This window comes from Giraffa tippelskirchi, chromosome 7 (genome assembly GCF_054371585.1).
Source record: "Giraffa tippelskirchi isolate mGirTip1 chromosome 7, T2T-mGirTip1v1.2.pri, whole genome shotgun sequence".
Lineage (NCBI taxonomy): Eukaryota > Metazoa > Chordata > Mammalia > Artiodactyla > Giraffidae > Giraffa > Giraffa tippelskirchi.
Genome location: NC_137281.1, coordinates 92,442,883 through 92,468,894, shown reverse-complemented (window position 1 = coordinate 92,468,894; position 26,012 = coordinate 92,442,883). Strand labels below are relative to the sequence as shown.

Genomic DNA, 26,012 nt, shown 5'->3' with positions numbered 1-26,012 from the left:
TGCAACAGACTGAAACAAAGCATCCAAACCAACAAATGAAATTTAATAGAGCAAGGGATAAGTCCTACATGGTTTTTAGCATCATTTTGTTAGTATGATTTTTTTAAAAAATCTGTACAAATAAAAAACAGAGAAGATGTAGGATAAAAATAATTCATGTCCAAAAAGGTTAAGAATCTCGGTTGACTCCAAGCTCATATTTTTGAGAGATACAGCAGCCAAAATGGCTAATGAAATTTTAGGCAGTATAATAAAGTTATAGTTGTTTAAACTAAAGGGATAATAGGGCTACAGTATTCTTGCCTGGAGAATTCCATAGACAGAGGAGCCTGGCAAGCTACAGTCCATGAGGTCACAAAGAGCTGGCCACGCCTGAGTGACTCACACACACACACACACACACACACACTGTGCCAAACAGACCTCACCTGTAGTATATTCTGTTCATCTCGGTAGGTGCCAGGGAAGGGTAAATCAGATAATACAAGATCTAGAAGCCGTGTCATGTGACAGCTCAGAGGACTTGCAAATGTTCATTTGGAGAACAGAAGGCTATTCATTTTAGTGACTAAAATATACAAGAGGCAGTCACTTTGCTGTGTTGCTATGCAAGGTTAACTGCTAGATGAAGGCAAACTCTCATAAAATAGAAAGGAAACATGTGGTTGAATGCCCACCGTGTGCCCTTTGCTGTGAAAGGTGTGTTATATCATTTTGTTACAATCTTTCAGAAACTGATGGATATGTGAGGGTCGGATATGATAAGCTCCCATTTGCTGGAAGTCCAATGTCCAGCTCAGTTCATTTAAAGCAGCAGTAACCACTCTTGTTCTTCCCAGAACTTTGAATGTTTTCCAGGCCCTTCAGGACCCAGCTTCCTACTTGGAGCCAGGCTCTCCTGGTGGCAGACAAGGTCACTGTGCTTCTGCAATGTGAATTTCCAACACAACTTTAAGGTTTCAGTCCCCAGTGGATCGCTGACTACAAATGAGGAGGTACCTAGCCACAATTTTCCTAACCCGTTATTTCCTAGCCAGTCTTGATTGGGATGGGCCCACATCTATCTAGGATGTGATATGAGAAGGGCTGGGTATTGGAGGAGCACCTAGGCATTTTATGCACTTATGAGGGACTGTGTGACCAGAGGTGGGAATGACTCAGGAAGTCGTGTTCTGTGGATACTTCTCTTGGCCAGTTGCAGGTGTTTTCCTCACATACACCTGTAGTTTAGAATCAGCCCAGTGCTGAAATCCTCCAGTCTCAGGCATGCGTCTGGCCAGTGAACAGAGGATCAGCCAGGATCTTGGTAGGAACCAGAACTCAGCTCGGAGGATTCCAAGGAAGAGAGTTTAATGAAGGGATTATTAGAGAGGTGTGAGCAGGAAATCAGCAAAGAAAACTCAAAAGCAACAAGAGGCACACTCCACTTTCTAGGCCAGGTACTTGCCGCCTCCTAGTTGGCTCAGCCACCCACTTTGGTACCCACATGCCTTCATTTCCTTCAGGTCTTGGTTATAATGCTACCTTCTCAAGGGAACGCTGTAACTGCTGCTCATCATCATTTCTTTCCTCCTCCTCCATGTCCTAATATCATCTGATATTTTTATATTTTAATAATTTATTATCTGACTCTACCCACTACAGCTTCCCAGGTGGCTCAGTGGTAAAGAATCTGCTTGTAACGCAGGAGATGCAGGTTTGATCCTTCAGTCAGGAAGATCCCCTGGAGGAGGAAATGGCAATCCACTCCAGTATTCTTGCCTGGGAAATCCCATGGACAGAAGAGCCTGGTGGGCTACAGTCCATGGGTTTGCAAACAGTTGGACATGATTTAGTGACTGAGCATGTACACACCCACCGCAATGAGAGCAGATTTTTTGCTGTTTCATTCATTGCTATAATTCCAGAGCCTGGACCAAGAAAAAGGTTCAGTGAATATTTGTTGAATGAATGAATGAACGAACACTAATTGGACTTCTTAGAGCTCAGAGAATTGTCCAAGACCCATATTTCTGCTTCAATTTGTTCATCGCACGCCTGCCTTTTGGAGGGAAGCCCGCTGAAATGCAATAGAGCTTGTATTTGGCCACTAGAGGGTGGTGTTGATCAGTTTTTAAAAATTTTTTTTTTTTTTCTTTAGGAGTCTTGAGACCATTCATTCACCCTCTCCTCCTTAGACCCCCAAAAGAAAATGCGGGATAGGGTCATGTCTGCAGCCAAAGCGAATACACAATGTGTCTCTTCCACCTCAACATTGCTGTGCAAGTGAAATTCAGTTAAAACCTTTGCAAGAGAATGGTCTTGGAAGGAGAAAGCAAGGGCCTCAGAAATGCATAGGAGGAAGGAGCTCCCAAAGGAAGATGCCTCCACTACTCAGCTTCAGTATCCAGTAGACACTGCTCTCCAAGGAGTCTTTGTAAAGACACTATGCTTGGGGCCATGTGTGCTGACACAGAATCTAGGTATGAGAAGCCCCACCCTCAAGGCAGTAATGATACTGCAAGGCAGAAGTGGGCAGGCCAGTAACGGAAGCCCGGAGAAAGTGGCAGCAGCATTTGGAAGGATCAGAGGGGGCATTATGGGAGGGAAGTCATTTGCATTATGATTTGATTTTATTATAGCACTTGAATTTTAGGGTAATTTTCTTCTCAATTGAGAATGAGTAACCATCTGTGTACATGTAAAAGGTCAGCTTTTCAGGCTATCCTACTCCTATAAGACATAGAATAATATAAAATAAGAGAACTTTAGGGAAGATAATGTATGGTTATCTTCCCTAAAGGACCCATGGACCAAATTCTCAGACCAACACAGTGAACTCTGATCAAACATATGTTTTATTTGAAAGAGAGACACTCTGGAGAAAAAGCATGTGAAGAGAATGAAGAGGTTAGATGTCAAAGCAGCAGCTCTGAATCAGAGCTCCTACTTCTTTCCTGGCCCATTCCCCACTTGGGGGCCACAGCCCTGCCCTCCTCTCCACTTGGGTGCAGTGTGAAGCCCCCAGGTCACTCCAGACTAATGTGGTAGAACTTCTTCCACCTCTAGAGTGAGGAAGGGAAATAAGAAATCCCTCAGCCTCTTCAAGGTGTCTCTGCTCATGACCACAGGCAGGGCGTCCACAAGGAGGTCTGGGTTTATGTACTGCAGGTAGAAAAGCACGTAACCCAGCAGCCTAAAGAAGATCATGACCATGAAGATAAAATACCTGAAATGCCTGCAGAGAGACATTCATCGTTAGCATGGGAGAAAGAGACAGCCCAGGAAGCAGCAGCAGGAGGTGAACCTCACCTTCATAAATGACTGTGAATTGCTTTCTTTGGGCCAGCCTGATGGGGAAGTGGGGCATGCAGACACAAAGGGTGAGGGCAGGGGGTAGGTGATAATAGAAAAAGACTGATGTGGTGGTGAGGACTGGGATACAACCTTCCTGACTTTTAAGCCCTCCAACAGAATAGACGTCCACACAGAAGAGTTGGAGATGCAGAAGGATAAGACCTTCCAGGTACTATATATGCAGGCCTTTGTGGGGGTTGTCAGCAGAGATCCAGAACTGTCGGTCTTGTGAGTCTCATCATCAGTGGTCCTCCTCACTCTACTATAGCAAGAACTTTTAGAATGTGAAATATGTCTGGGCCATCTCTGACCTCAACATCCACAGAAAATGATTGGGTTGTGTTCTTTTGCTAAACATCAAGTGCCAAAAGAAACCAACTCGGGAATTCCCTGGTAGTCCAGTGGTTAGAACTCCATGTGGGCTTTCACTGCTGAGTGTGCAGTTTCAATCCCTGGTCGGGGAACTAAGATCCTATGGGTCACATGGTGTTGCCAAAAAAGAAAGGAAGGAAGAAAAAAAGAAAATAAGAAAGAAAAAGAAATGGAAACAATAATAGGTTGTGTGCATGTGTTTTCTCGTGTGCACCCAAGAAAATTCCACCCTGAAAACTGGCCCAAGGCTTTCTGTCTTTAACTATGGCAAAACGTCACAAATTGAAGCTTTTCATTAAAGTGCCACATGGAGCATCTTAGTCTCCTTGATGACTAAGGAGACTAAGTCAAAAGAAATTGAAAAAGAAAAGGCACAGAGTTCAAGTGATTTTTTCCTCTAAAATTTTACAGCCTGCAGTAAAAGAATTAAGAAAATTAATGCGCCTTGAACTCTCTTTCCAATAAAGAGGAGAGCAGATTATCAGGTTCAGGATCTGAAAAAATAGAAAAGAGCCCTACTATGAGTCTTAAGAATGGAAATTGAAATTAAAGTGCAAGCTTCACCTTAAACGTCTCCAAAACAGCCATTTTCTCCAGCCACCAAGTCCTACATAACTCTGGTTTTCAGAAAAGAAGAAAGGGAGAGGTGGCAGAAATCTGGGGCTGCCTGATATTTTCTGCTTGGTGGATGTGTTTATCCTTATTCTACATGCTCTTATCAAGTCACTTACTTCTACAGAGTGAGCATGACCTAGACTAGAAAACACAAGATTCTAACACTTACCTGTACCAAAAGATTTTCTTCTGTTTCTTAATGATGGTCTTCTCCTGTGGGAAGCAATAAAAGCCGGAGGTGTGCCTGTCCATGTGCTCACAGAGAGGCTGTGCAGTAGGGTGGCTAAGAGCTTGACCCAGGAGTCACCGGCTCTGCCACTTGCTAGCTGCTGTGGTGTGAAGCAAGGTACTGAGCCTTGTTAACTTCCTACCTCTAAGGTTACCGAAAAGAAGGGAAGGCGGCAGGGGGCAGGAAGGGGGAAGCCAGGGTAGGAAAGGACAGAGGAAAACTCCAATTTGGGACGATGTAAACTTACCATATCGTTTTGGATGGTCTCCACCAGAATTGACCCTGGTTTCACTATTTGGGCAGAGTTGTTCTGGGCTTTGCATCTGGGTGACAAAGATCAGATCCAAGAATTAAGTAACATAATCTGTGGGACCGATGAGAGATGCTTTTCTAAGTCATGCAATGTATGTGATTTATTCCTAGATTCTTGATAACATTCACAGGGCAAAATACTCAAAATTCATAATTGGTCAATATGCAAAGAAACAGGAAAATGTGGTCCACTCTCAAGAGAAAAGACGACCAATGAAGAGTAACCATGACAGAACCCTGATATTGGCTAAACACTGCAAACAGTCTGTCTCCTGCTGGCAGTTCAAACTCCAGTTCAGGTCTGATCTGATATCCTCAGCTGGCCACAGAATGCCTTGGGAGTGCATGGTTTTGGAAGTCCGCTGGTGATTTGGTCAGAGTTTAGATAAAACTTGAGACTCTCCAGCTCTAGCTCTCTGTTTTTTAATCCAGCAGTTTGACTACCCTGAGCTCTGTCCTCTATTTTCTATCCCAGAAAGACTGTACGGTTCCCTCAAGACTTTTAAATTGACCTTCACATCAAGTTTAGCTTGCCCTCAGACTCAGTTCAGTTCAGTTCAGCCGTTCAGTCGTGTCTGGCTCTTTGTGACCCCGTGGACTGCAGCATGCCAGGCTTCCCTCTCCATCACCAACTCCCGGAGCCTACTCAAACTCATGTCCATCACGTCAGTGATGCCATCCAACCTTCTCATCCTCTGTCATCCCCTTCTCTTCCTGCCTTCAATCTTTCCCAGCATCAGGGTCTTTTCAAATGAGTCAGCTCTTCGCATCAGGTGGCCAAAGTATTGGAGTTTCAGCTTCAACATCAGTCCTTCCAATGAATATTCAGGACTGATTTCCTTTAGGATTGACTGATTGGATCTCCTTGCAGTCCAGGGAATTCTCAAGAGTCTTCTCCAGCACCATAGTTCAGAGGCATCAATTCTTCGGAACTCAGCTTTCTTTATAGCCCAACTCTCACATCCATACATGACTATTGGAAAAACCATAGCTTTGACTAGATGGACTTTTGTTGATAAAGTAATGTCTCCGCTTTTTAATATCCTGTCTAGGTTGGTCAAAACTTTTCTTCCAAGGAGCAAGCATCTTTTAATTTCATGGCTGCAGTCACCATCTACAGTGATTTTAGAACCCCCCAAAATAAGGTCTCTCACTGTTTCCCCATCTATTTGCCATGAAGTGATGGGACCGGATGCCACGATCTTAGTTCTCTGAATGTTGTTTTAAGCTAACTTTTTCACTCTCATCTTTCACTTTCATCAAGAGGCTTTTTAAGTTCTTCTTCACTTTCTGCCATAAGGGTGGTGTCATCTGCATATCTGAGGTTAGTTATTGATATTTCTCCCAGCAATCTTGATTCCAGCTTGTGCTTCATCCAGCCTGGCGTTTCTCATGTTGTACTCTGCATATAAGTTAAATAAGCAGGGTGACAATATACGACTTTGACATACTCTTTTTCCAATTTGGAACCAGTATATTGTTCCATGTCCAGTTCTAACTGTTACTTCTTGACCTGCATACAGATTTGTCAGGAGGCAGGTAAGGTGGTCTGGTATTCCCATCTCTTTAAGAATTCTGATAGTCTGTGCTTGTAGTCTATGCCTCTATGCTTGTGTAGTACTGGCACAGGATAGAGGCACAAACTAATGGTACAGAATAAAATATCCAGAAACAGACTCACACATATATTAATATGTCACCTTACTTATAAAACAAGGCACCACTGAAAATGCATGCTCTTTTAAATACATGATGCTGGGCCAACTGGCTATCCACACATGGAAAAAATGCATCTTGATCTCTACCTCACACAACAACAAAAAAAACCAAATTTGATATGAATATTTACATTCATTTGAATGTAAAAGGCAAAACAAACAGAAAATTCTTTGGGAAAGCATTAAAGAATAGTTTTATTACCGAGAAAAAGCACTGAGCAAAAAAAGAAAAGAAAAAACTTTCATGGATTGTATTTCTTTAAACTTAAGAAATTGTTTATCGAAAGATTCCATTAAGAGAGTAAAACAGAAAAGCCATAGAAATGACTGTAATATATATATGTGTGTGTGTCCGTCCATATCTGACAATGGACCTCATGAAAAAAATATAAGGAAATTCTATTAACCAATAAGAAAAAGATGGATAATCTCCCAAATAAAGGCAAAAGACATTATAAAAGCAGATAACCAAATTTCAAATAAGCATTTTAAGGTATATATATTAATAATCAATAGTGAAATGCATTATTAAAATAAAAATTAGATATCACTATACTCCTGCCCGGAGAAGGCAATGGCACCCCACTCCAGTACTCTTGCCTGGAAAATCCCATGGGTGGAGGAGCCTGGTAGGCTGCAGACCCATGGGGTCGCTAGGAGTCGGACATGACTGAGCAACTTCACTTTCACTTTTCCCTTTCATACACTGGAGAAGGAAATGGCAACCCACTCCAGTATTCTTGCCTGGAGAATCCCAGGGACAGCAGAGCCTGGTGGGCTGCCGTCTATGGGGTCGCACAGAGTCGGACATGACTGAAGCGACTTAGCAGCAGCAGCAGCAGCAGCAGCATACTCCTGCCAGAGTGGTTAAAATTAAAAAGACTAAATATGAAGTGAAAATGAGGAACAGAAATAACTGGAACTAATATAGATTCTCATTGGAGGAGATTCTGGTAATCCACTTTGGAAAATCATTTGACTTTGTCTGGTAAAGCCACAGATATGTATACGTTATGACTTAGGAATTCTACTCCTTGGTATATGACAGAAAAGAGTATATATGTCAACCAAAATACATGAACAAAAATGTTTACAACAACTTTAGTTGAATAACCCAAATGTTCATGGAAATAACCAAAATGTTCATCAATGGTAAAATAGATCAATTGTGCCATATTCCTACAATAGAATACTATATATAGCTAGGAAAAAGATGAACCACAGAGCCACACAGCAATGTGGATAAATGTCAGTGAAAGCCAGAGACGAGAGAGAACATACTGAGTTCACATGAAATTCAAGGTCAGACGAAACCAAGAAGAAACGATAGAAGCTAGAATCACAGTTCCCTTTGCGAGCAATGATGACTGAGAAGAGAGCACGGGGAGCCTTTTGGTGCACTCAGAATGTCCTACATCTTGATCTGAGTCGTGTTAACACACCGCTTGAGATTTGTGCACTCTATGTATATTGCATAATACAATATAATGCATAACACAGTTAAAGAGTATAAGCAAACAATGGAAAGTGTGTCAAGTCCTAAACCATGCAAGTCTACACATACAGAACGTATGGAAATGGCTATCACTGGGGCCCCCGGTGGGGGTTCACCATGTCCTGGGAAAGGGGTCAGCACAATCAGTTTTTTCAAGAACAACACTCAACTGAGGATGCATGAAAAGAACATGAAAAGAGAGACCTTTTAAACACCAACTGCTGAGAAAGGCAAGAGAGAAGCCTGAATGCTGATGATTTTTCAGTACAGAACATGGAGCAGAAGTTGACAGGGATAACTTGTTGGGGGCTATTTATGGTGACACAAACTGGTCTGAGAAGTACTCTGCCCTTCAAGGACCGCTGGGGACTCTAGCTTCATCCCACCAATGAGGTCATTTTCCCAAACTTACACTTCTTTTTCAAGAAGCAGCATCTCCTTTTCCTTTTCCATCTGTCTCAGAATTTCCTGGTATTTCTTCCCATGGAAATAAAAAAGATATTGATCGTAATCAAGAATTTCTGTATATATCATTTCAATGTCACTGATAAAAGGTTCTCTTAAGACTAACTCCTAATTTTCCAAATGGTGCATGCAAGAATGTATGCATACTTGTTCACACACAAGTATGAAGACGTTCTAATAAAAATTAGGAGATATCAGTGACTGGATGGATGCATATGGAAAAAAAGGGAAAAGAATTCTCTCTCTGGATCCTGCTTGTAGGAAAACCCCAGCTCTCACACTTACTAGCTGTTTTCAGAGCACATTACCAAACTTCTTTGAACCTGTGTCCTCTTGATCATAACAACATGATCCTCAAAAGGTTACTGGACAAACTAATTGAGAAAAATACTGTATGTTGATTGCTTAAAAATACTATATGTGCCAGTATAAATAAATCCTTAACATACATCTGGTTCTTTTGTTGTTGCTGCTGTTGTATAAACGGTATTTCCCCCAGTGGCAGATTTTAGCCTAAATGAGAAACCAAGGGATCCATGGCATTGGAACAATCCTGCCTCTACTATGACTTGTCCCCAGAGGAAGTGTACCTTTATGTAGTGGGCCTGATCCTCACAGAGCTGATACACAGACTGATAGTCACTCTCTGTCTAGAAAGAAAAGAGAATTAACAAATTTCATGGATTAAATCACAATGAAGCCTGGGCTGCTCCCAACTGGTGCATTGGCTATTTGGCTAGTTAGCTAGCAACTTCTTACCAGGGAAAGCAACCACATCATAAAGCCGGTGATCTCATCATTCATGGGCAGGGTCTAATTTTGAGCAAAGAAAGTTGTTTTCCCAGGTTCTCATATGCCTTTTACATGAGACATCAGGAGATGTTTCAGGGCACTTACATATGAGCTTCAACAACAGTGTCTGAGTATTTGAGGTAGAGGGGTATTTAAGGAATGACAAGACCAGTACTTTAAATATAAGCTTTCTTTTCCTTTACCTGCAGGTGAATCAGAAATTCACTTCCCAGATATTCTTGCTCCTCCCCCTCCCATGCCTCCAACTGTTCTGTTTCTAAAACTTTTGGGGTTCTGTTTCATTTGTATCCTGAACAGACCCTCAGTGGAGGAGACTCCACCTCTACCTTGACCAGTTCCTTCTCTTGACTGGCACAGGATTCTGCTGACTTCTGTAGTTTCACCTGTTAAAGACAGCATGTGACAGCAGAAGGTTGAGAGCATTCTTTTGTGAAAACAAATGGGTAATATTCATCCTTCCCCAGACAGGCAATGAGCATGACAATGGTGGTGGTGGTGGTGGTTTAGTCTCTAAGTTGTGTCCTTCTCCAGGGGATCTTCCTGATCAAGGGATCGAACCCATGTCTCCTGCATTGCAAGCCGTGTCCTGCATTGCAGGCGGACTCTTTACCGCTGAGCCACCAGAGACGCCCAGGGCATGATAATAATGGCTATCATATAGTGAGGACAGACCATGACAATCTGGAGTGGGCAATATTATTGGCCCATTTACAGGTGAGGAGGACACAAAAGCAAGGAGAAGTTAAGCGCATAAATTATTTAAAATCACACAGTGGCAGAGTCGACATTTAAGCCTTCGTTTTCTGACTGCCCAGTCTTTGGACCTAATCACCCTTCTTCCTCCAGTCCTACTGACCGAAGTGCCAACCCGTTCTTCCGTCTTATACTCCACTGGGTGCACTCACATGCAGCCTGAACAATGGAGCAAAAGAGAAACCTTCTGCCTCTTTTTCAGAGAACAACAGAACAGGAGTGCTCTGGCATTCTGGGCTCAGCCAAGTGGTCATATTTGCCACATAAAGCTGCAGAGAGCATCCCAATAGGATTTCTGCCCTCTACTGGGCATCCAATTCATCTTTTCATTCAACAAATATTTACCGAGCTACTACCATGTGCCAGACATTATTCTAGGCACTGGGGAAGTAGGTGTGAACCACACAGACAAAAATTCACGCCCTCATTGGGTTTGCCACCTAGTAAAACATTCAATTAAATAAAAAAAAAACCTCCCTTAAGTTATAAACAATGCGTTAGAAAATCAAATACAATTCTTGACCTATCCTTCTGCAATTGTGGAAGTTAGTATTCTCTTCTTCCTTAACTATCTGTATTTGTGTGTCATTTAGATAATAAATTTTCAGAGGGCAGGTCCCGATGGGCATTCAGAATGTATGTTCTATTGACCGATGGATGAAGAGGTCTCTGGAGCAATTCCCTTCACTTGGGTGCATTGTAGTCATCTCTGCCACCAGTGTGACTAAAACTAGAGTTATGAATGCTGCAAAACAATTTATGAATGCCGCCCAGGTCAGGGGGTGAAGCAGAGGGAGCAAAGGACACACAGACAGACTTAGCCTGCTGGGTTCTTGGAAGCTATTCCTTCCCAAAGTTAGAATGACACCACACCTCCCAGAAAATCGGTAGATTTGCTTTTCTACTCACCTTCAATTCTGCCAACATCTGCTTTAGGGCTTCTTTATCCAGGCCAACATTCTTAAATTTCCTTGAAATCTGAAATACCATCCCCCAAATTGTAAACTGAGTAAGGCATCCGGACATGAAGACATGGGATAGAGTCAGACTTGAAGGTCTCAAAGTAGCAGAACAGTGGTTAATTAATTCAGAGCCCAGATGGAAGCTTAATAGAAAAGTGTGTCTTCCTTCCTCTGGAATCTGCCTGACTCCACGCCAGCTGAACAGACCTTTTTGTTCCCAGAGCCCATGAAAGGTACGGCACAAAGGAGGCAAGGCAGGTAGGGAGAGAGGGAAGAGAGACTGGTGCAGAGCAGTTGTGGGAGGGAGGGACAGTTCTCTCCTCTCACATTCCTTTAACCTTCCCATCCCAGAGCTGTAATTCCCAGAGGACAAAGGATGGTATCGATTAGCCAGTTTGTTCTAAAACATTTGGAAGGCGGACTGGGAGGGAGCACACACATTTTGCCAGTTCCTCTTCCTCCTGTCTTTCTGATTGGGGAATTCAGGAAGATGATGGACCCTACTGGGATTCCTAAGAAATGAGCCTCCTTTCAAGAGTGGGCTTATTATCCTGGGACCACCCCCCCCCCCAAAAAAAAACAAACAAACCCGGAGCCCACCTTACCTCCTTCTGCACCTCCACCACGCTCCTGCTTAGAATTTCCTTATTTTTTTCCTGGTGAAAGAAAGAGGTAAAGGATACAAATCGCACTGTGCTCTCAAACCCTCTTCCTCACTGGGCCACTGAAATCCCATCCAAGGACAAGGATCTGGGAACAGAGCCCAGGTCTCGCCCCCGTGCCGAGCACATCATGCCCCAAACACTTCGTTAGACAGCTGTGATTTCCACAGACACAGCAGTGACCAGCAATGATGGTCCCCTGGGAAAGAGAGAGTGGTGGACTGCCAGCAAAATGCATCACACTGTCCTTTTCTAGCCACCTCCTTACCAGCTTTGCCGTCTCTAATTCCAGGTCCCGCAGGGCTTCCTCCTTCTCAGATGTGAGGTGGTTTAGCTCCTCCATCTCTCTGGCTTGTCTGACCGACAGCGTGATTTCTCTTTCCAGACTGAAACATAGTCACCCAGGGGTAGCTCAGTCCAAAGGAAACTGCCAGGGCCCCAGCTTGAGAAGCTACTGCCAAGGTCTCAGGGAGCCAAAGTGATCACCCAATGCGATGGCAATAAAATAATTATTTAATGTGGAAATGTAGTGAAAAATCCGTACATAAAACCTTTTGAGAACACCACTGTTTATGGTTCAGAATTTAAAACAAGCTGCCTTGATTTATGGACAAAGGAGTAAACTTTCCTCCCACCCACCTCTTGATCTCAAGGGGCATTCAGATGAGGAGACCTTTCCCATCCAACTACAAAGCCTGACCTTTGAATAGTTTCTTCTTTCTCTTGAATTTTTTTGAGAAGAACCTGATTTGCCTCATCCATTCTCTGCAGATCTTTTTCAAGTTCTGAGTTCAGAGAGTCCAGGTTCTGCTTTGTGACTTCTAATTTTGGTATTTCCATCACCTCCTGCCTGCAGGAAAATCATATTCATTACCAAACTCAGGACAGGAAAACATATGAGCTGTCATCTCATTTATTGCCCTGTCTTTTGTTGTCATTATGCCTCACCAGCCTTACATTATCATTGTCCACAATAAATTGATTTCTATGTTGTTTTGCATAAAGCAAATTTTTGGAGTCAAATCACATTTTAATTTTAAATATTAAAAGTGGAACCTATTACAACACAAATCTTTTATGAAGCAAAAGAAATATTTTTTCATTTGAATAATTATATTCTAACTTACTTGTTTTCAAAAAATTTATACAGAGTATGTGGACTCCAAGCCACACCTATAAAGAATTCAAGGAAGAGGCATGTTTTCAGTTTTCCTTTGTTATAGTCTACTAAGGAGTTTATTATATTGAAAATCTTCTGCACTAGTCATGTAGGAACATGGACTGGCTAAGGGGCAGGGACGAGGGTCTTTTCCCCAAATAAGACTGATTTGCTTTTGGACACATTGGCTGTCTCTACAAACCGCACTTCTAGTCTGATGAAGTCCAAAGAACTGAAACCAAAGCCTTTCCTCCCTAGGAAGGCTTCCAGGCTTGAGGATACTGTCTTGCACAGTCGAGGTTTTCTTCCTTACTGTATTGCAGTAGATGCTTCCCATACTAGTTACTGGTTCTTGTTACTTACACATCATCCAATAGGTCCTGTCCAGCTTCTTCCATTGTAGGTGTCCTATGTTGTTAATACAAACATGTGTTATGGAAACAAAGCTTCTAGTGTTCAACATAGTCATTAGCCCAGGAAGGAGCAGAGAAAAGGTTTGACCAGGCAAGACAGAACCAAGACTAAACCTATGCCTCCTAGACTCTTTCATATTTCAGGATCAGTTGCAATGTTTTGTTAGATTTCAGTAAGGCAGATCATATCTCTTAAATGAATCTCATAAATGAATCCCATTGGAGCACAGAAATCTTTTTGTTTTCACAAAAGTGTTTTTACACTTTGGCTACCTTGCCCCTTTCTTGCCTGCACATTGGCAGGTAAAGTGCTAGGAAAACTCAAGTTTGTGCCTATTGGCAAACACACTGAGAGTTTATTTCTAACCCTGACCTTCAGGGAGACTTAGGAAAAAAGAATAGAAAAATTGGAGGATATAAAAGAATTGGTTGGCTGATTTCTGTTGGTCTATAGCCATCCTACTTTTTTACAAACTCTAGATATTATGGCTGGGTTGATCCTGAAATGGGAACAGATAAAGCAGCCTTGACAACAGGATATAATGACTGAAAGGAATTATATGAAAATGTCAGGTTCTCAGGGATGGTTTCTGCTCCACTGCATCAAAATTAAAATTCAGGACTGAACCCAGTCTAACAAATGGAGAACACCAAATCTCCTTTCACATTCTATCTTCTCTTCCTTCTCTCATTCTTTGAAGCTTTTTTGTTTTGGTTTTAATTCCCCTTTTAATTCCTTCTTGTACCTTCTTCTCCTTTCATAGCCCTCCCTGCATTTCCCTTTTCTTTCTACTCTACATTAGGAAGCCCAGCTTGTGATGATGCCCTTGAACTCACCCTTCTCTTCCCAACAGAGATTTCGTCTGCTCCCACTGAGATTTCCAACTGAATGCCACAAGTTTCAGCAAGGTATCTCCTTGATGGTGGCACTCTCTGCACACAGCTGTCATCTCTAGTTGGGTGGGGCAGCATGTCATAGTGGACAGGGGTGGGTGGGGTGAAAGCAACTCCTTGTCATCTCTGTAGGCAGAGTGAGAGCAGAGTTCAGAACTTTAGGACAGTTTAATTCTCTTCCTAAAGAGCGGTAAGACCCATGGAATAAATTTCTGGACACAGTTTAAACTGCTCTGAAACACCAGTCATCTCTATGGGACACATTTCTTCATTTCCCCAAATCCATTGACCCAGCAGTAGTCGATATCATGCTCATTTCCTTCACAACCTCTGTGTGGTAAGTGAGCAAATTACTGCACCCAAATCCAAACCAAGCACCTCTAGTCAATGCAGTCAAGAGGTGAGAGGTAGGAACATCTGAGAGCAGGGTAGGAAGAATATGAGAGATGTCTTATCTATGAGCCAAGCAAATCCTCACTCTTAACCAAGTTGGATTTTTGGAGCGGCAAAACAAATTTCTTTATTTTTCCTAAGGAGGCACTGCCAAGTCATTGGGAAGGAAAGCCTGATGTTTCAAAGGTAGTGAGTATGTGGAGGTCGAGCTGGAAGGAGGAAAGAGGAGGGTTAGATCCAGAGACCCTATTCAACTGCTCACTTATAAAGAATTCTATCCTCATTTTTTTGAGATCTTAAATTACTGGAATAGTGGATGGGATTTTAACATTATCAACGTCACTCTACTAACCAGCTCTAGATTCCTCTCTGTACTGATGGAGGAAATGAGGCGAGATACAGAATTGGCGAGATATCTATAAAGGTGTGTGCTCAGACTTCATATCTTTCATTTCTATCCCTCTTACTTGGTTCACTTCTCCAAGATGTAAGTCTAACATTTTCCAGCTAAATTATACTAATCTTAAGTCCTTGGAAAGGCCTTACAGAACATACCATTCTCTCTCCAGGAAAATCTCTCTCCCACACAATTATCTGTCATGAGCTTATCCATCCTTCCCAGCTCAGCTCAAATGCTACTTCTTCTACACTCTCTCAGATACCACACCCTCAAATCCTGGCGGAATTAATCCTTCCAACCTCTATTCTCTTTTGTTATTTTATGTTGTTTTTAGAAATGTGCTCACAATGGTCTTCACTCCACAGTTAACCAATAAACTTCTTGAAATAGCATATTTGAATCAAAGCCATTTTGATTTCCCTCCTGATTTGTGCTCCAGGGGTACCATTTCCAGAATTCAATAGGAATGGTGCCCCCTGGAGTTGTTCAAGAAGAGGATGACCCTGAAAACAGAGTGGGTTAGATACAGAAAGTATGCAAATCAAAACCAAATTTCATTGGATTTCATTCTATCCTGGCACTTTGAAGCTGTGGTACCCAGGACATTACTTAATCTCTCTGAGCTCAGGTTTCCTGATCTGTAAGATGTGCCTTACTCCTGCTTCACAAAGTTATGTGTGCTCAGTACCTTAGTTGTGTGCAATTCTGTGGCCCCATGGACTGTAGCCCACCACGCTCCTCTGTCCATGGAATTTTCCAGGCAAGACTACTGGACTGGTTGCCACTTTCTACCCCAGAGGATCTTCCCAACTTACATGTCTGCATCCCCTGCATTGGAAGGCAGATTTTTTACTGCTAGTGTCACCTGGGAGATTAAATGAACTAACATATGTAAAACGCCTAAACTTATGTGTGGCATGCGTAATTACTTAATTCTCATCATTAGCCAACACAAAATATGTTTCATTTTTTTATCTTATATTACCTTCGCACATGGCATATGCTGAATGTTTTTAGAATGAATGAATGAAAGAATGAATGAATGAACAATTCATTCCACTCCCTTTATCTAGAACAGTAGATACATCCTCCCTTTCCTTTCCACCCTCCTGGGAGATGCTTACCTGTACACTCCCGTTAGTACACTCTCGTTGGCAGTACAGCACCCCATAGCAGAATTCTCAGCAAAGGGCCACATCCCCCGGGAGAGCAATCTGTAATCACTGGGGATGCAGTTTGAAAGCCTCTGTTAAACTCCTTAGAGCAGTAGGCACCTCTGATTGAGAATCAGTGATGAAGAACATATTCTCTCCACTAACTGTACCCTCCTTTCCTTAAAGACACCACACAAGGACTTCCTTGGTGGTTTAGTGGTTCAGACTCCACCCTTCAACTGCAGGGCACACAGGTTGTCCCCTATATTGGGTTGTAATTATTTTTATTTTAGCTATTCTAATTGATTTGCAGTAATAATTCGTCACGGTCTTGACCTGCATTTATTTACCTAATGATTAATGATGGTGAACATTGCTTAGTTTACCATTTATATATTCTCCTTGGTGAGATGTCTCTTCATGTTCTTTGCCTATTTTCTTCTTGGATTATCTTTTCTTGCTGAGTTTGGGGAATTATTTATATATTTAAATACAAATCCTTTGTCAAGTATGTGATTTGCAAATATTTTCTTCCAGTCTATAGCTTTTCTTTCATCCTATTAACAGTTTTCACAGAGCAAAAATTTTTAAATTTTAATATCAGTTTATGGATATTTTTTATTTTATGGATCATGCCTTTATTTGATCCAAGCCCTAAGTCCTTAAGTTATTTTACTATGTTTTCTTCTAATTTTAATTTTAGTTTTCCATTCTATATTTAAATCCATGATCCATTTTCAGCTAATTTTTTGTATGAGGTTTTATATTGAGGTTCATTTCCTTGTCTATGAATGTCCAATTCCTCCAGCACTGTTTGTTGAAAAGACTAACATTCCTCCAATGAATTGTTTTTGCACCTTTGTCAAAAATCTATTGACCAAATCATGGTCTTTCAACAGGTTCGGCTAGTTAAATCCAGTTGTGGTAATACAACATTTAGCTCCTAGGTAAATGCTGTTGTAAGTGAAAAATTTTTTCCTTCTCAATGGAAAAGTAGAACTATAGAGTTAAATTTATTTTTTTCTGGGCTTCTCAAGTAACTCTATTATCATTTGGGCTTCCCTTGCGGCTCAGACGATAAAGAATCTGCCTGCAATGCGGGAGACATGGGTTTGATCCCTGGGTCGGGAAGATCCCCAGTGGAGAAGGAAATGGCAACACACTCCACTCAGTATTCTTGTCAGACATGACTGAGCAACTAACACTAACACTGACAAACAAGTAACCCTTAGTATTTAGCAAGTACATATGTATGACTAATTAGTAAAGTGTATTTGGATCTTTCTATGGAATAAAACATAGTTTGACGTCCTGGGCCCCTATATATATATAAATTTGTAAGAGTATGGCCCATATGTTCTTTTTCCTGACACAATGTGTAATCCATGAATGTGAACTACTTGCTGTGAATACAAACCCAAATACATGCCTTCTTGATGTAGTTCTGTTCATGTGACCCTGGCAAATAGAAAAAATGATATATATATAAAGAAGATAAAGACCTATTTAACACATCAGTTTTTTTTTAATGAATCTAAAAACAATTAACTCTTTAGATTCCCTATGGCACTCCCTACACCTAGCTGTCCTCTTGTAATGAGGCACCAGAGAGCTCTAAGCTTCAGCAGCTTAGGGAAACAAAGAATTGATGGTTTCTATTTACTGTTTTGAGTTCTGACTCTATCTCAACAGCTTAGTTTTACTAAGAACTGCTCCTGTTTTGTTCCAGTACCTGAGGCTATAGAGGAGGTCGATACTAATTTGCATGACTGCAGAATGCAATTTTAACCATTTTCTTAGAAATCCCACAAGTCAGAAGGATTTGTGCCATCATGCTATTTTAGCTCCCTACAAATATCACAATATAGCAAGACAAATTGTTGCAGTGTCAAGAATTAACTTTGTTTTCTGATTAAGGAGAATTTGTTTTCAATCATTGGATTGTATAATGGAAGAAGATCCAAAAGGTAGCCTTAATACAGTTTAAAGATCTTGCATTAATCGCTTAACATGCAGATATGTGAAAAACGAAATCTTTTGAGATTTAAAAGAGATTCACTTATCTTGCATTTTGTATAACTTTTCATAACATTAAGACTAACTTGTCAATCAAAACTAATAGAATAAAATAAAATTTCCTATATCATTATTAGAGCTGTTCACAAGGTAACAGTGAATTTCCACAATTTGTAATCAAAGTTTATGACATCAGGATGGTAGAGGCCTTGGGAATGCCCATGGAGGCTGGAGGCTGTGTTATGTGGTCTCTGACATAGCAACAATGAATGTCCCTGCATAGGTCTGGCATCAAGAGACAGGGTTCAGTGGGTGGCTGCCCCTCAGTCCTCACAGCAGTTGGATGGCGAGAATGTCAGTAAGGTCAGTAGGGACCATGATGGATGGCTAACTCTTCTCTCCCATTTTCCTGAAAGAACAAAAGCTGAAGATCCTGGTTATAATACAAGGAAGGGTGGGTGGCAAGGGAAGGAAGCGATATAAACAGATTGATATCAGGCATCCCATTGATATTGAAAAGACAGGCTGAGAAAGAGATTTGACTTGATGAAAAAAAAGTGTACATTGATTTCTATAGGAACATTCATTCATTCCGTTTATGCAATGTTTTACGATGACCTATTTTGATGGGAGTTTTGGGCTTCCCTGTGGCTCAGGCAATAAGGAATCTGCCTGCAATGCGGAAGACCCAGGTTTAATCCCTGGGTCAGGAAGATCCCCTGGAGAAGGCAATGGCAACCCGTTCCAGTATTCTTGCCTGGAGAATTCCATGGACAGAGGAGCCTGGTGAGATACAGTCCATGGGATCAAAAAGACTTGGACACAACTGAGCAACTGACACTTTCATATTTAAAATAACACCTAAATGTTTCCAGTCCCTGTCTTTCCTCCCATTCAGAAAAGAGAATCTTGTGTTTACTAGCATCTTCTCACTCTCTTGATCTCTGTTGATTAATCCCAGAACAGTTCCTATACTTGAACTACCAGAGTAGAATCAGAAATGGGTGAGAAAAAGTGAGGATGGGGGGAAACGAAGGAAGGTAGCTAAACTGAGTTTCATCATATCAATAAAAAGTGGGAGAGAGGGGAATGGGAGAAAATGGATTGGGTGGAAAGGGGTGAGGAGCGTCTTGACAGGTGAATCAGCCTGAGGTCCAGGTGGTGGGAAAGAGAGGACAGAAAGGTCAAGACCAGGGTGCTTCAGTCGTGAAATAAGACCTCCCCTTAATATTTAAAATTTATTTAGTAGTTTTGACAGACACAATATAAAGAACTGGCTTTGCTCTTTGGAAGTAGGTGGGAGAATGAAGTCTCATTTTGACCTGATGCTGATACTTACAGAAGCAAGGCTATGAGAATCCAGGACTTATAAGGGTTACCCCACAGCATGGAATCCAACAGATCCAGACTCTGTAGAGGGGACTTTCAATTAAGAGGTGGGACATGTCCAACTTTAGAACTGGGCAGGCAAAGGAGCAGATTCCAGTAGAACAGACATTGCCTTCTCCAGAACAGACAAGACATGGGTAAAGTCCCGAATCCAAAGGGAGTCAGTTAGGATGGTGCAAATGGGAATATGATCAGCCAGAGCTACAGCAGAAGTTGAGCGTTCTCTCCATTTCTCTACTGCCTAGAGGGGTGAGAGGCTCTCATGGTTTGGAAGGAGGTCAGATGAAGTTAAGGAAACCCTGAGCTAAATTACTGCTGGAGTCACTAAAAGATCCTAAAAGAGAAAATTAGTAAATGTTTTTCTATTTATTTTCCTCACCTGACCATGTCTCACTGCTGATTGGTGGGTGTTTATTTGGAATATAAACAAACGTTGATTTTTATGATTGCTGTCACGTACCATTCTAAGTACGGGAATTCAAACATATTCAAATTAAACTCATTTAAATTCTATGTATATGTGCATAATGCCTATTGTTTATATAGTATTTGAATTTTGCTGATTGTGCCAATAATATTTTTACAGCAATTTTTCCATATCTAGGATCACACATTGCATTTAGTTGTCCATGTCTTTTTCTTAATTATTATTGAAGTATAGTTGATTTGCAATGTTGTGTTAGTTTCCAGTATGCAGCAAAGTGAATCAGTTATACATATACATATATCCACTATTTTTGTAGATTCTTTCCCCATATAGGTCATCACAAAGTATTGAATAGAGTGCCTTGTGCTATAAAATAGGTGCTTACTGATTTTATGTATAGTAGTATATATGTCAATCCCAATTTCCCAATTTATCCACTTCTTCTCTGGCAACCATAAGTTTGTTTTCTCTATCTGTGATTCTATTTCAGTTTTGTAAATAAGTTCATTTGTACCATTTTTTGAAATTCCACATATGAGGAATATCATATGGTATTTGTCTTTCTCTGTCTTACTTCACTCAGTATAATAATCTCTAGGTCCATCCATGTTGCTGCAAATGGCATTATTTCATTCTTTTTTTATGGCTGAGCAATATTCCACTGTATACATGTACTACATCTTCTTTATCCATTCCTCTGTTGAGAGACCTTTCAGTTGCGTCCATGTCTTGGCTGTTGTAAATAGTGCTGCAGTGAATATTGTGGTATGTTTATCTTTTCAAATTATGATTTTCTCTGGATATATGCCCAGGAGTAGGATTGCTGGATCACATGGTAGTTCTATATTTAGGGATTTTTTTTTTTTTTTTAATTTCTGTGTTTTTTGCCAGGCCACCTAGCTTGTGGTATCTTACTTAACCAACAGGGATGAACCTGGGCCCCTGGCAGCAAAAGTGCAGAGTTCTAACCACTGGACTGCCAGAGAATTCTCTATATTTAGTTTTTTAAGGGACCTCCATACTGTTCTCCATAGTGGCAGCACCAATTTACATTCTCACCAACAGTGTTGGAGAATTCCCTTTTCTCCACACTCTGTCCAGCATTTATTGTGGGCAGATTTTTTGATGATGGCCATTCTGACCAGTGTGAGGTGATATCTCACTATAGTTTTGATTTGCATTTCTCTAATAATTAGTGATGTTGAGCATCTTTTCATATGCTTTTTGACTATGTCTTCTTTGGAGAAAAGTCTATTTAGATATTCTGCTCATTTTTTGATTGGGTTGTTTGTTTTTTTGATATTGAGCTGCATGAGCTGTTTGTATATTTCAGAGACTAATCCCTTGTTGGTTGCTTTGCTTGCAAATATTTTCTCCATTCTGAGGGTTGTCTTTTGGTTTTGTTTATGGTTTCCTTTGCTGTGCAAAAACTTTTAATTAGGTCTCATTTGTTTATTTTTACTTTTATTTTTATTATTCTAGGAGCTGGATCAAGAACTATCTCTGTTTGCAGTTGTCGTGTCTTTATGGTCTCCTTTTATATGAAACAGTTCTGCCTCCTTTTGTCTTCATGACCCTGATATTTTGAAGACTGTAAGCCAGTTTTTGCATGAAGTATTCCTCATAGTACATAATCTTCTTAATATTAAGAAAGCTACAGATAGAGAATATTCTTGTTCAAGGAACCTGCAAAATTATTCCACATTGCTTAATTTTACAGATGAGAAATCTAGCCCGTAAGCTAATTTAAAATCAATTTTATAAGAGTACTTCAGACATCACAATTTCATTAGGCAGTTGACACATATAAAAGGTTTTTGGGGGTGGGGGGCTGCAGTACATTCAGAAGGTCCCATGAAGGCATCAGGAGGCTGAAGACTCATGAGACTTGGAGAGAGAGGACACAGAGCATCAGGTCCCCCATGAACAGGACCCCTCAGCGGAAGGGGCCACTTTGTTACATTTTCTGAAGATGGCCATAATATGTCTTTCTAGGACTTGGCCACTCCCTTATCAAGTAAGGAGTCCAAGTCCCTTCCTCCTCTAATCTGACCAAACTTGTGACTGTTTTCATAAATAGAATGCAGTGGTGGTGACACTGAGTGGCTCCCAAGTCTAGGTTAGAAAAGCCCCCGCAACTTTTGCCTAGTTCCCCTGGAATTTAGCCACCATACTTTGAGGAAGCCTGAGCAGCCCATGAAAAGGCTCAAAGCCCTGGGCTCACAGGTCTGGATGAGCTGCTTGGAAACAGCCAGTGCCAGTTTTCCAGCCACATGAGTGAAAAATCTTGAAGGCAGGTCCTCCATCCTCCGATCAAACAGCCCCAGCTAATACCATGGAAAAAAGACTAGCTGTTCCCATGGGAACCTGCCCAAGTTGCAGATTTGTATGAAAAAAAGGAAACATCTTAACTGTCTTCAGCATCTAAGTTGTATGTGTGGTTTGTTGTTCCAGAGATGTAGATAACAAGAACGCTGTCTAACTTTCAGGTTCTGTGAGCAGGAGGCAAGAAACCAAGAGCGAGGTGCTTAGAGTCCTTCAGACACAAAACCAAGAACAGGGTCCCAGTTCAAGCATACTGCAACTGCAGGTACCCAACCAGAAGAAGTTAAACAGAGGGCCCTTTCCATCTTCTGGACCTCATAAGCAAGACTCAGTAGTCACTCCTGGAAGACTGCAGCTGAGAAACCCTGACGGTCATCCTGGGTTCCCTGCATGGCTCCAAGGAGCTTTGCTGGATTAACCTTCACCTTCCTGCACCCCATCCTTGTCCTTCACACTAAACACTGCATCTCATCTTTGTCAGGCTTCTCCAATTTGTAGTGAGTCTCTTCCATACACTCTCTGCTTCACCCTCAGTGCCTAACTCCAGGTTTTTGAAACTGAATGGTAAGCAGGCGCCTCTACAGTATTGACCCAAAGTGTGCAAAGGCAATCAGAGCCGTGGTGCCTAAGACCAGCCCACCTCCATAAGAGCCACTGCACCAACCACCCAAGTCCTGAGACTGTCTCTGGAAGATAAAAGCTAATCTATGGCAATCACTTCCCAAATGCGGGGAGAGGTTTTCTCCCACAGGTTGATAGGGGGCCCCTTGACAGTCATAGAAAGAGCTTTCAATCTTTCCTCAAATTTATTAGCCATTCATTTTCCTTTTCTCAAGTACATCTAGGGAGTAATTGAAAGGCTTAATTGCAATTGATAAACTCTAATTAGGGACTTACAGTTTCTCTAGAGTTTAGGACCAATAGCTACAGACTCTTATTAGAAAATGTAATTAATGTATTCCCATTACATTTTCACTTACTAGTAGAGAAACCAGACCAGTGATGGAAGGCTTTTCACAAAAATGAAGCAAGTTAGGTAAATTACAATTTTTAAGTCTCATTACAGAAGGAAAACACTCTCTTAACGCAAGCTTGTTCAGTTAAATGAGTAAAAATGCTTCTCCACACTTTTTTCTTAATTTCCATTTTTCTTCCTTGTTTTAAAATAAATTAAGGCTGAAAAAGATATTCCAGTTTCCAGTGAAATCAGTTCCTCATGGATTGGGAAAAATGTAATCACGGTCATAAAGGGCAAATGAAACAAAGATTCCCATGGCTAAGACACAAAGTTAACATCTGATTATTCAGGGGAAGGATAATATTTCACAGTTCTGTCCATTCTATGAGAGTAGACATTACAGTTACTGTACTAAGACATAGCCCCATCAATCTACCAAGATGACAAAAATTCCACAAGTAAAGATTCACTACTTTTCACTAACCCTTTTTGCATTTGGAATCAACCTGTTAAAATACTATTATTCCTGGAAAGAGTACTATATCAATTATGACCAGTTATTGAAGTTTTATCTTGAACATTTTGCAATAAAGAATTGCTGCCTTAAAATGAGAAAGCAAATGTCCTGAGTGAATGAGGGTACAGGAGAGATGCTTTGGATGTGAAAAGGAATTTCACAGCTTTTCAGGAGACTGGTCTTTGTGGGATACAGAAAGTTGAAGTTGAAGAGCTAGTCTTCTCATCTTCCAGGGTTGACCTTCATCTTTGTTAGCAGACTCAGAGTAAACTATATCCTAATTGTGTGTTGTGTGTGTTAGTTGCTAGATGTGTCCAACTCCATGGACTGTAGCCAGCCAGGCTCCTCTGTTCATGGAATTCCCTCGGCAAGAATACTGGAGTGGGTTGTCATGCCCTCCTCCAGGGGATCTTCCCAATCCAAGGATTGAACCCTGGTCTCCCACATTGCAGGCAGATTCTTTGTCATCTGAGCCACCAGGGAAATCCAAGATTCTAATTACATAAAAATAATGACAGAATTAAGCATAACAAAAGTTTACTCATGCTATATTTTCCCTCTTTAGCTGAAAGTCTTCTGCACTTTTCCCCCTTGCAAATGCCTAGTCTCTTCTCAAGATTTAGCTCCTTTGTGAAACTTTTGAGGAATCTCCAACTCCTAGAGCAATTAATTACCCTGTCTTATTCATTCTTACAGAGTTTTGTATATACCTCCATTACAAATGTATAGTCCCTGTTGGAACATGAGCTCCTAATTGTTTTTGACCACGCCCTGCAGCATCAGGGATCTTAGTTCCTCTGCCAGGAACTTAGCGGCTAAACAACAACTAAGGATCAAACTCCCATCCCACACAGTGGAACAGTGTGGAAGGTCAGTCTTAACCACTGGATGGCCAGGGAAATCTCAGCTCCTAATTCTTTGATGGTGCCTACAGGTGAAGAATACACCTGCCAATGCAAGAGAGACTTGGGTTCAATCCCTGGGTTGGGAAGATCCCCTGGAGGATGGCATGGCAACCCACTCCAGTATTCTTGCCTGGAGAATCCCACGGGCAGAGAAGCCTGGCAGACTATAGTCCATAGAGTTGCAAAAAGTCAGACAAAACGGAAGCAGCTTAACATGCACACAGGAAAACAGAAGACTGTCTAAAGGTTAAGAGATGTGAGAAGCATTGTGGCACCTGTAATTTCTGTGCTATAGAATTCTTTTCCAATTCAAATGCAACCCATATGTTACTTTTCCTCAAGGAGCATTCAGAATAGAAACAAATAGAAAGCATCAGCAATATGCAAATCAAGAAACTATTCCCAATTAATGAGTATATATTGGCAGGCATTTTACCAAGCTTACTTAACAAAGCAAATCTCCTAAGAAATAAACTTGATGAGACCCTATTATATAACATCCGAACCTCTACACTTGCAAATCAGAAAAACAGAACTCTGAAATTAGCAACAAGTGCCTTCATACAAGGAAACAGCCATTTAAGGTCAGGCCGATAACAGCACTCAGTAGAATCTGAACAAGCAGAAAAGGGTGCAGAGTCAGAAAGAAATAATTCACTAATTTTCTATAAGAATAGATTGGAAGTTAATCCCCAAATACCATGATACAGCATTTTTATTTATTCTCTCTCTCTATCAATCTATCATTCAGACACTGAGTTAACTGAACAGTAAACTGTTGTTCATCCGTGTGAGTTCAGGCATTCTCAATCCTTCAATGAAATTTTCAAAAATTAGAAATAATTTCTCAAGTATTATTGTAGAGAGTTATCTCAGTCAATTCTACTGATCCAAAAATTGCAAAGGTAATTTGTAAAGGTAACCTTGGTATTCAGAACGAATCCAACAGATAAGCTTTTTTACTTACAGAATTTTCCCCTAAGAGGCACATTTCTGTCTGATGTGCTATACAGCCTCCGAGCATACATTCTCTCTAATTTTACATTCCTAAGTACTAGTATAGTGACTAACATATGTGGGCACTCAATAAGCATCTGTTTATGAGTGAATCAAAAGGGTGCCATAGCTCCTTTCAGCTAAACCCCAAAGGTGAAGCAGTTGAGTGTTTTACTGATGGGTACATAGTCTATCTTGCTGTTGATAATAAATATCATACAATAAACCTATTGGTACAACAGTGACTTTCATTAAATCAAACTGTTTGTGTGTGTGTGTGTGTGTCTTGATTCTTTACCAGCTGAGCCACAAGGGAAGCCCAAGAATACTGGAG

General features: G+C 41.1%; 1 protein-coding gene and 2 long non-coding RNA genes across 7 annotated transcripts in view; 2 read left to right on the top strand and 1 right to left on the bottom strand.

The window, feature by feature from the left end:
- The first annotated feature begins 403 nt into the window (after positions 1 to 403).
- On the top strand, positions 404 to 4,078 carry LOC145512733 (uncharacterized). Its single transcript, XR_014058701.1, has 3 exons — positions 404 to 452; positions 840 to 995; positions 2,141 to 4,078. It is a non-coding gene; the product is annotated as an uncharacterized LOC145512733 (long non-coding RNA).
- The window catches only part of LOC145512731 (transmembrane and coiled-coil domain-containing protein 5B-like), a 50,489-nt gene continuing 27,296 nt past the window's right edge, over positions 2,820 to 26,012 (bottom strand). Inside the window, exons 4-16 of one of the 5 annotated variants that reach the window (XM_081507039.1) lie at positions 16,116 to 16,214; positions 14,142 to 14,324; positions 13,255 to 13,299; positions 12,433 to 12,582; positions 12,001 to 12,118; positions 11,676 to 11,726; positions 11,018 to 11,086; positions 9,682 to 9,738; positions 9,133 to 9,192; positions 8,490 to 8,554; positions 4,800 to 4,875; positions 4,493 to 4,536; positions 2,820 to 3,217 (exon numbers count right to left, since the gene is read on the bottom strand). In XM_081507039.1, coding sequence (XP_081363165.1) covers positions 3,019 to 3,217; positions 4,493 to 4,536; positions 4,800 to 4,875; positions 8,490 to 8,554; positions 9,133 to 9,192; positions 9,682 to 9,738; positions 11,018 to 11,086; positions 11,676 to 11,726; positions 12,001 to 12,118; positions 12,433 to 12,582; positions 13,255 to 13,299; positions 14,142 to 14,324; positions 16,116 to 16,214 — 1,216 coding nt within the window. In that variant the 3' untranslated portion in view covers positions 2,820 to 3,018. Of the gene's footprint in view, positions 3,218 to 4,492; positions 4,537 to 4,799; positions 4,876 to 8,489; positions 8,555 to 9,132; positions 9,193 to 9,675; positions 9,739 to 11,017; positions 11,087 to 11,675; positions 11,727 to 12,000; positions 12,119 to 12,432; positions 12,583 to 13,254; positions 13,300 to 14,141; positions 14,325 to 16,115; positions 16,215 to 26,012 lie in introns of those variants that run through there. The other 4 variants (XM_081507040.1, XM_081507042.1, XM_081507041.1 and 1 more) reach the window with 4 other exon arrangements.
- On the top strand, positions 14,333 to 23,486 carry LOC145512732 (uncharacterized). The gene is made up of 4 exons (XR_014058700.1): positions 14,333 to 14,535; positions 14,947 to 15,015; positions 21,460 to 21,570; positions 22,467 to 23,486. It is a non-coding gene; the product is annotated as an uncharacterized LOC145512732 (long non-coding RNA).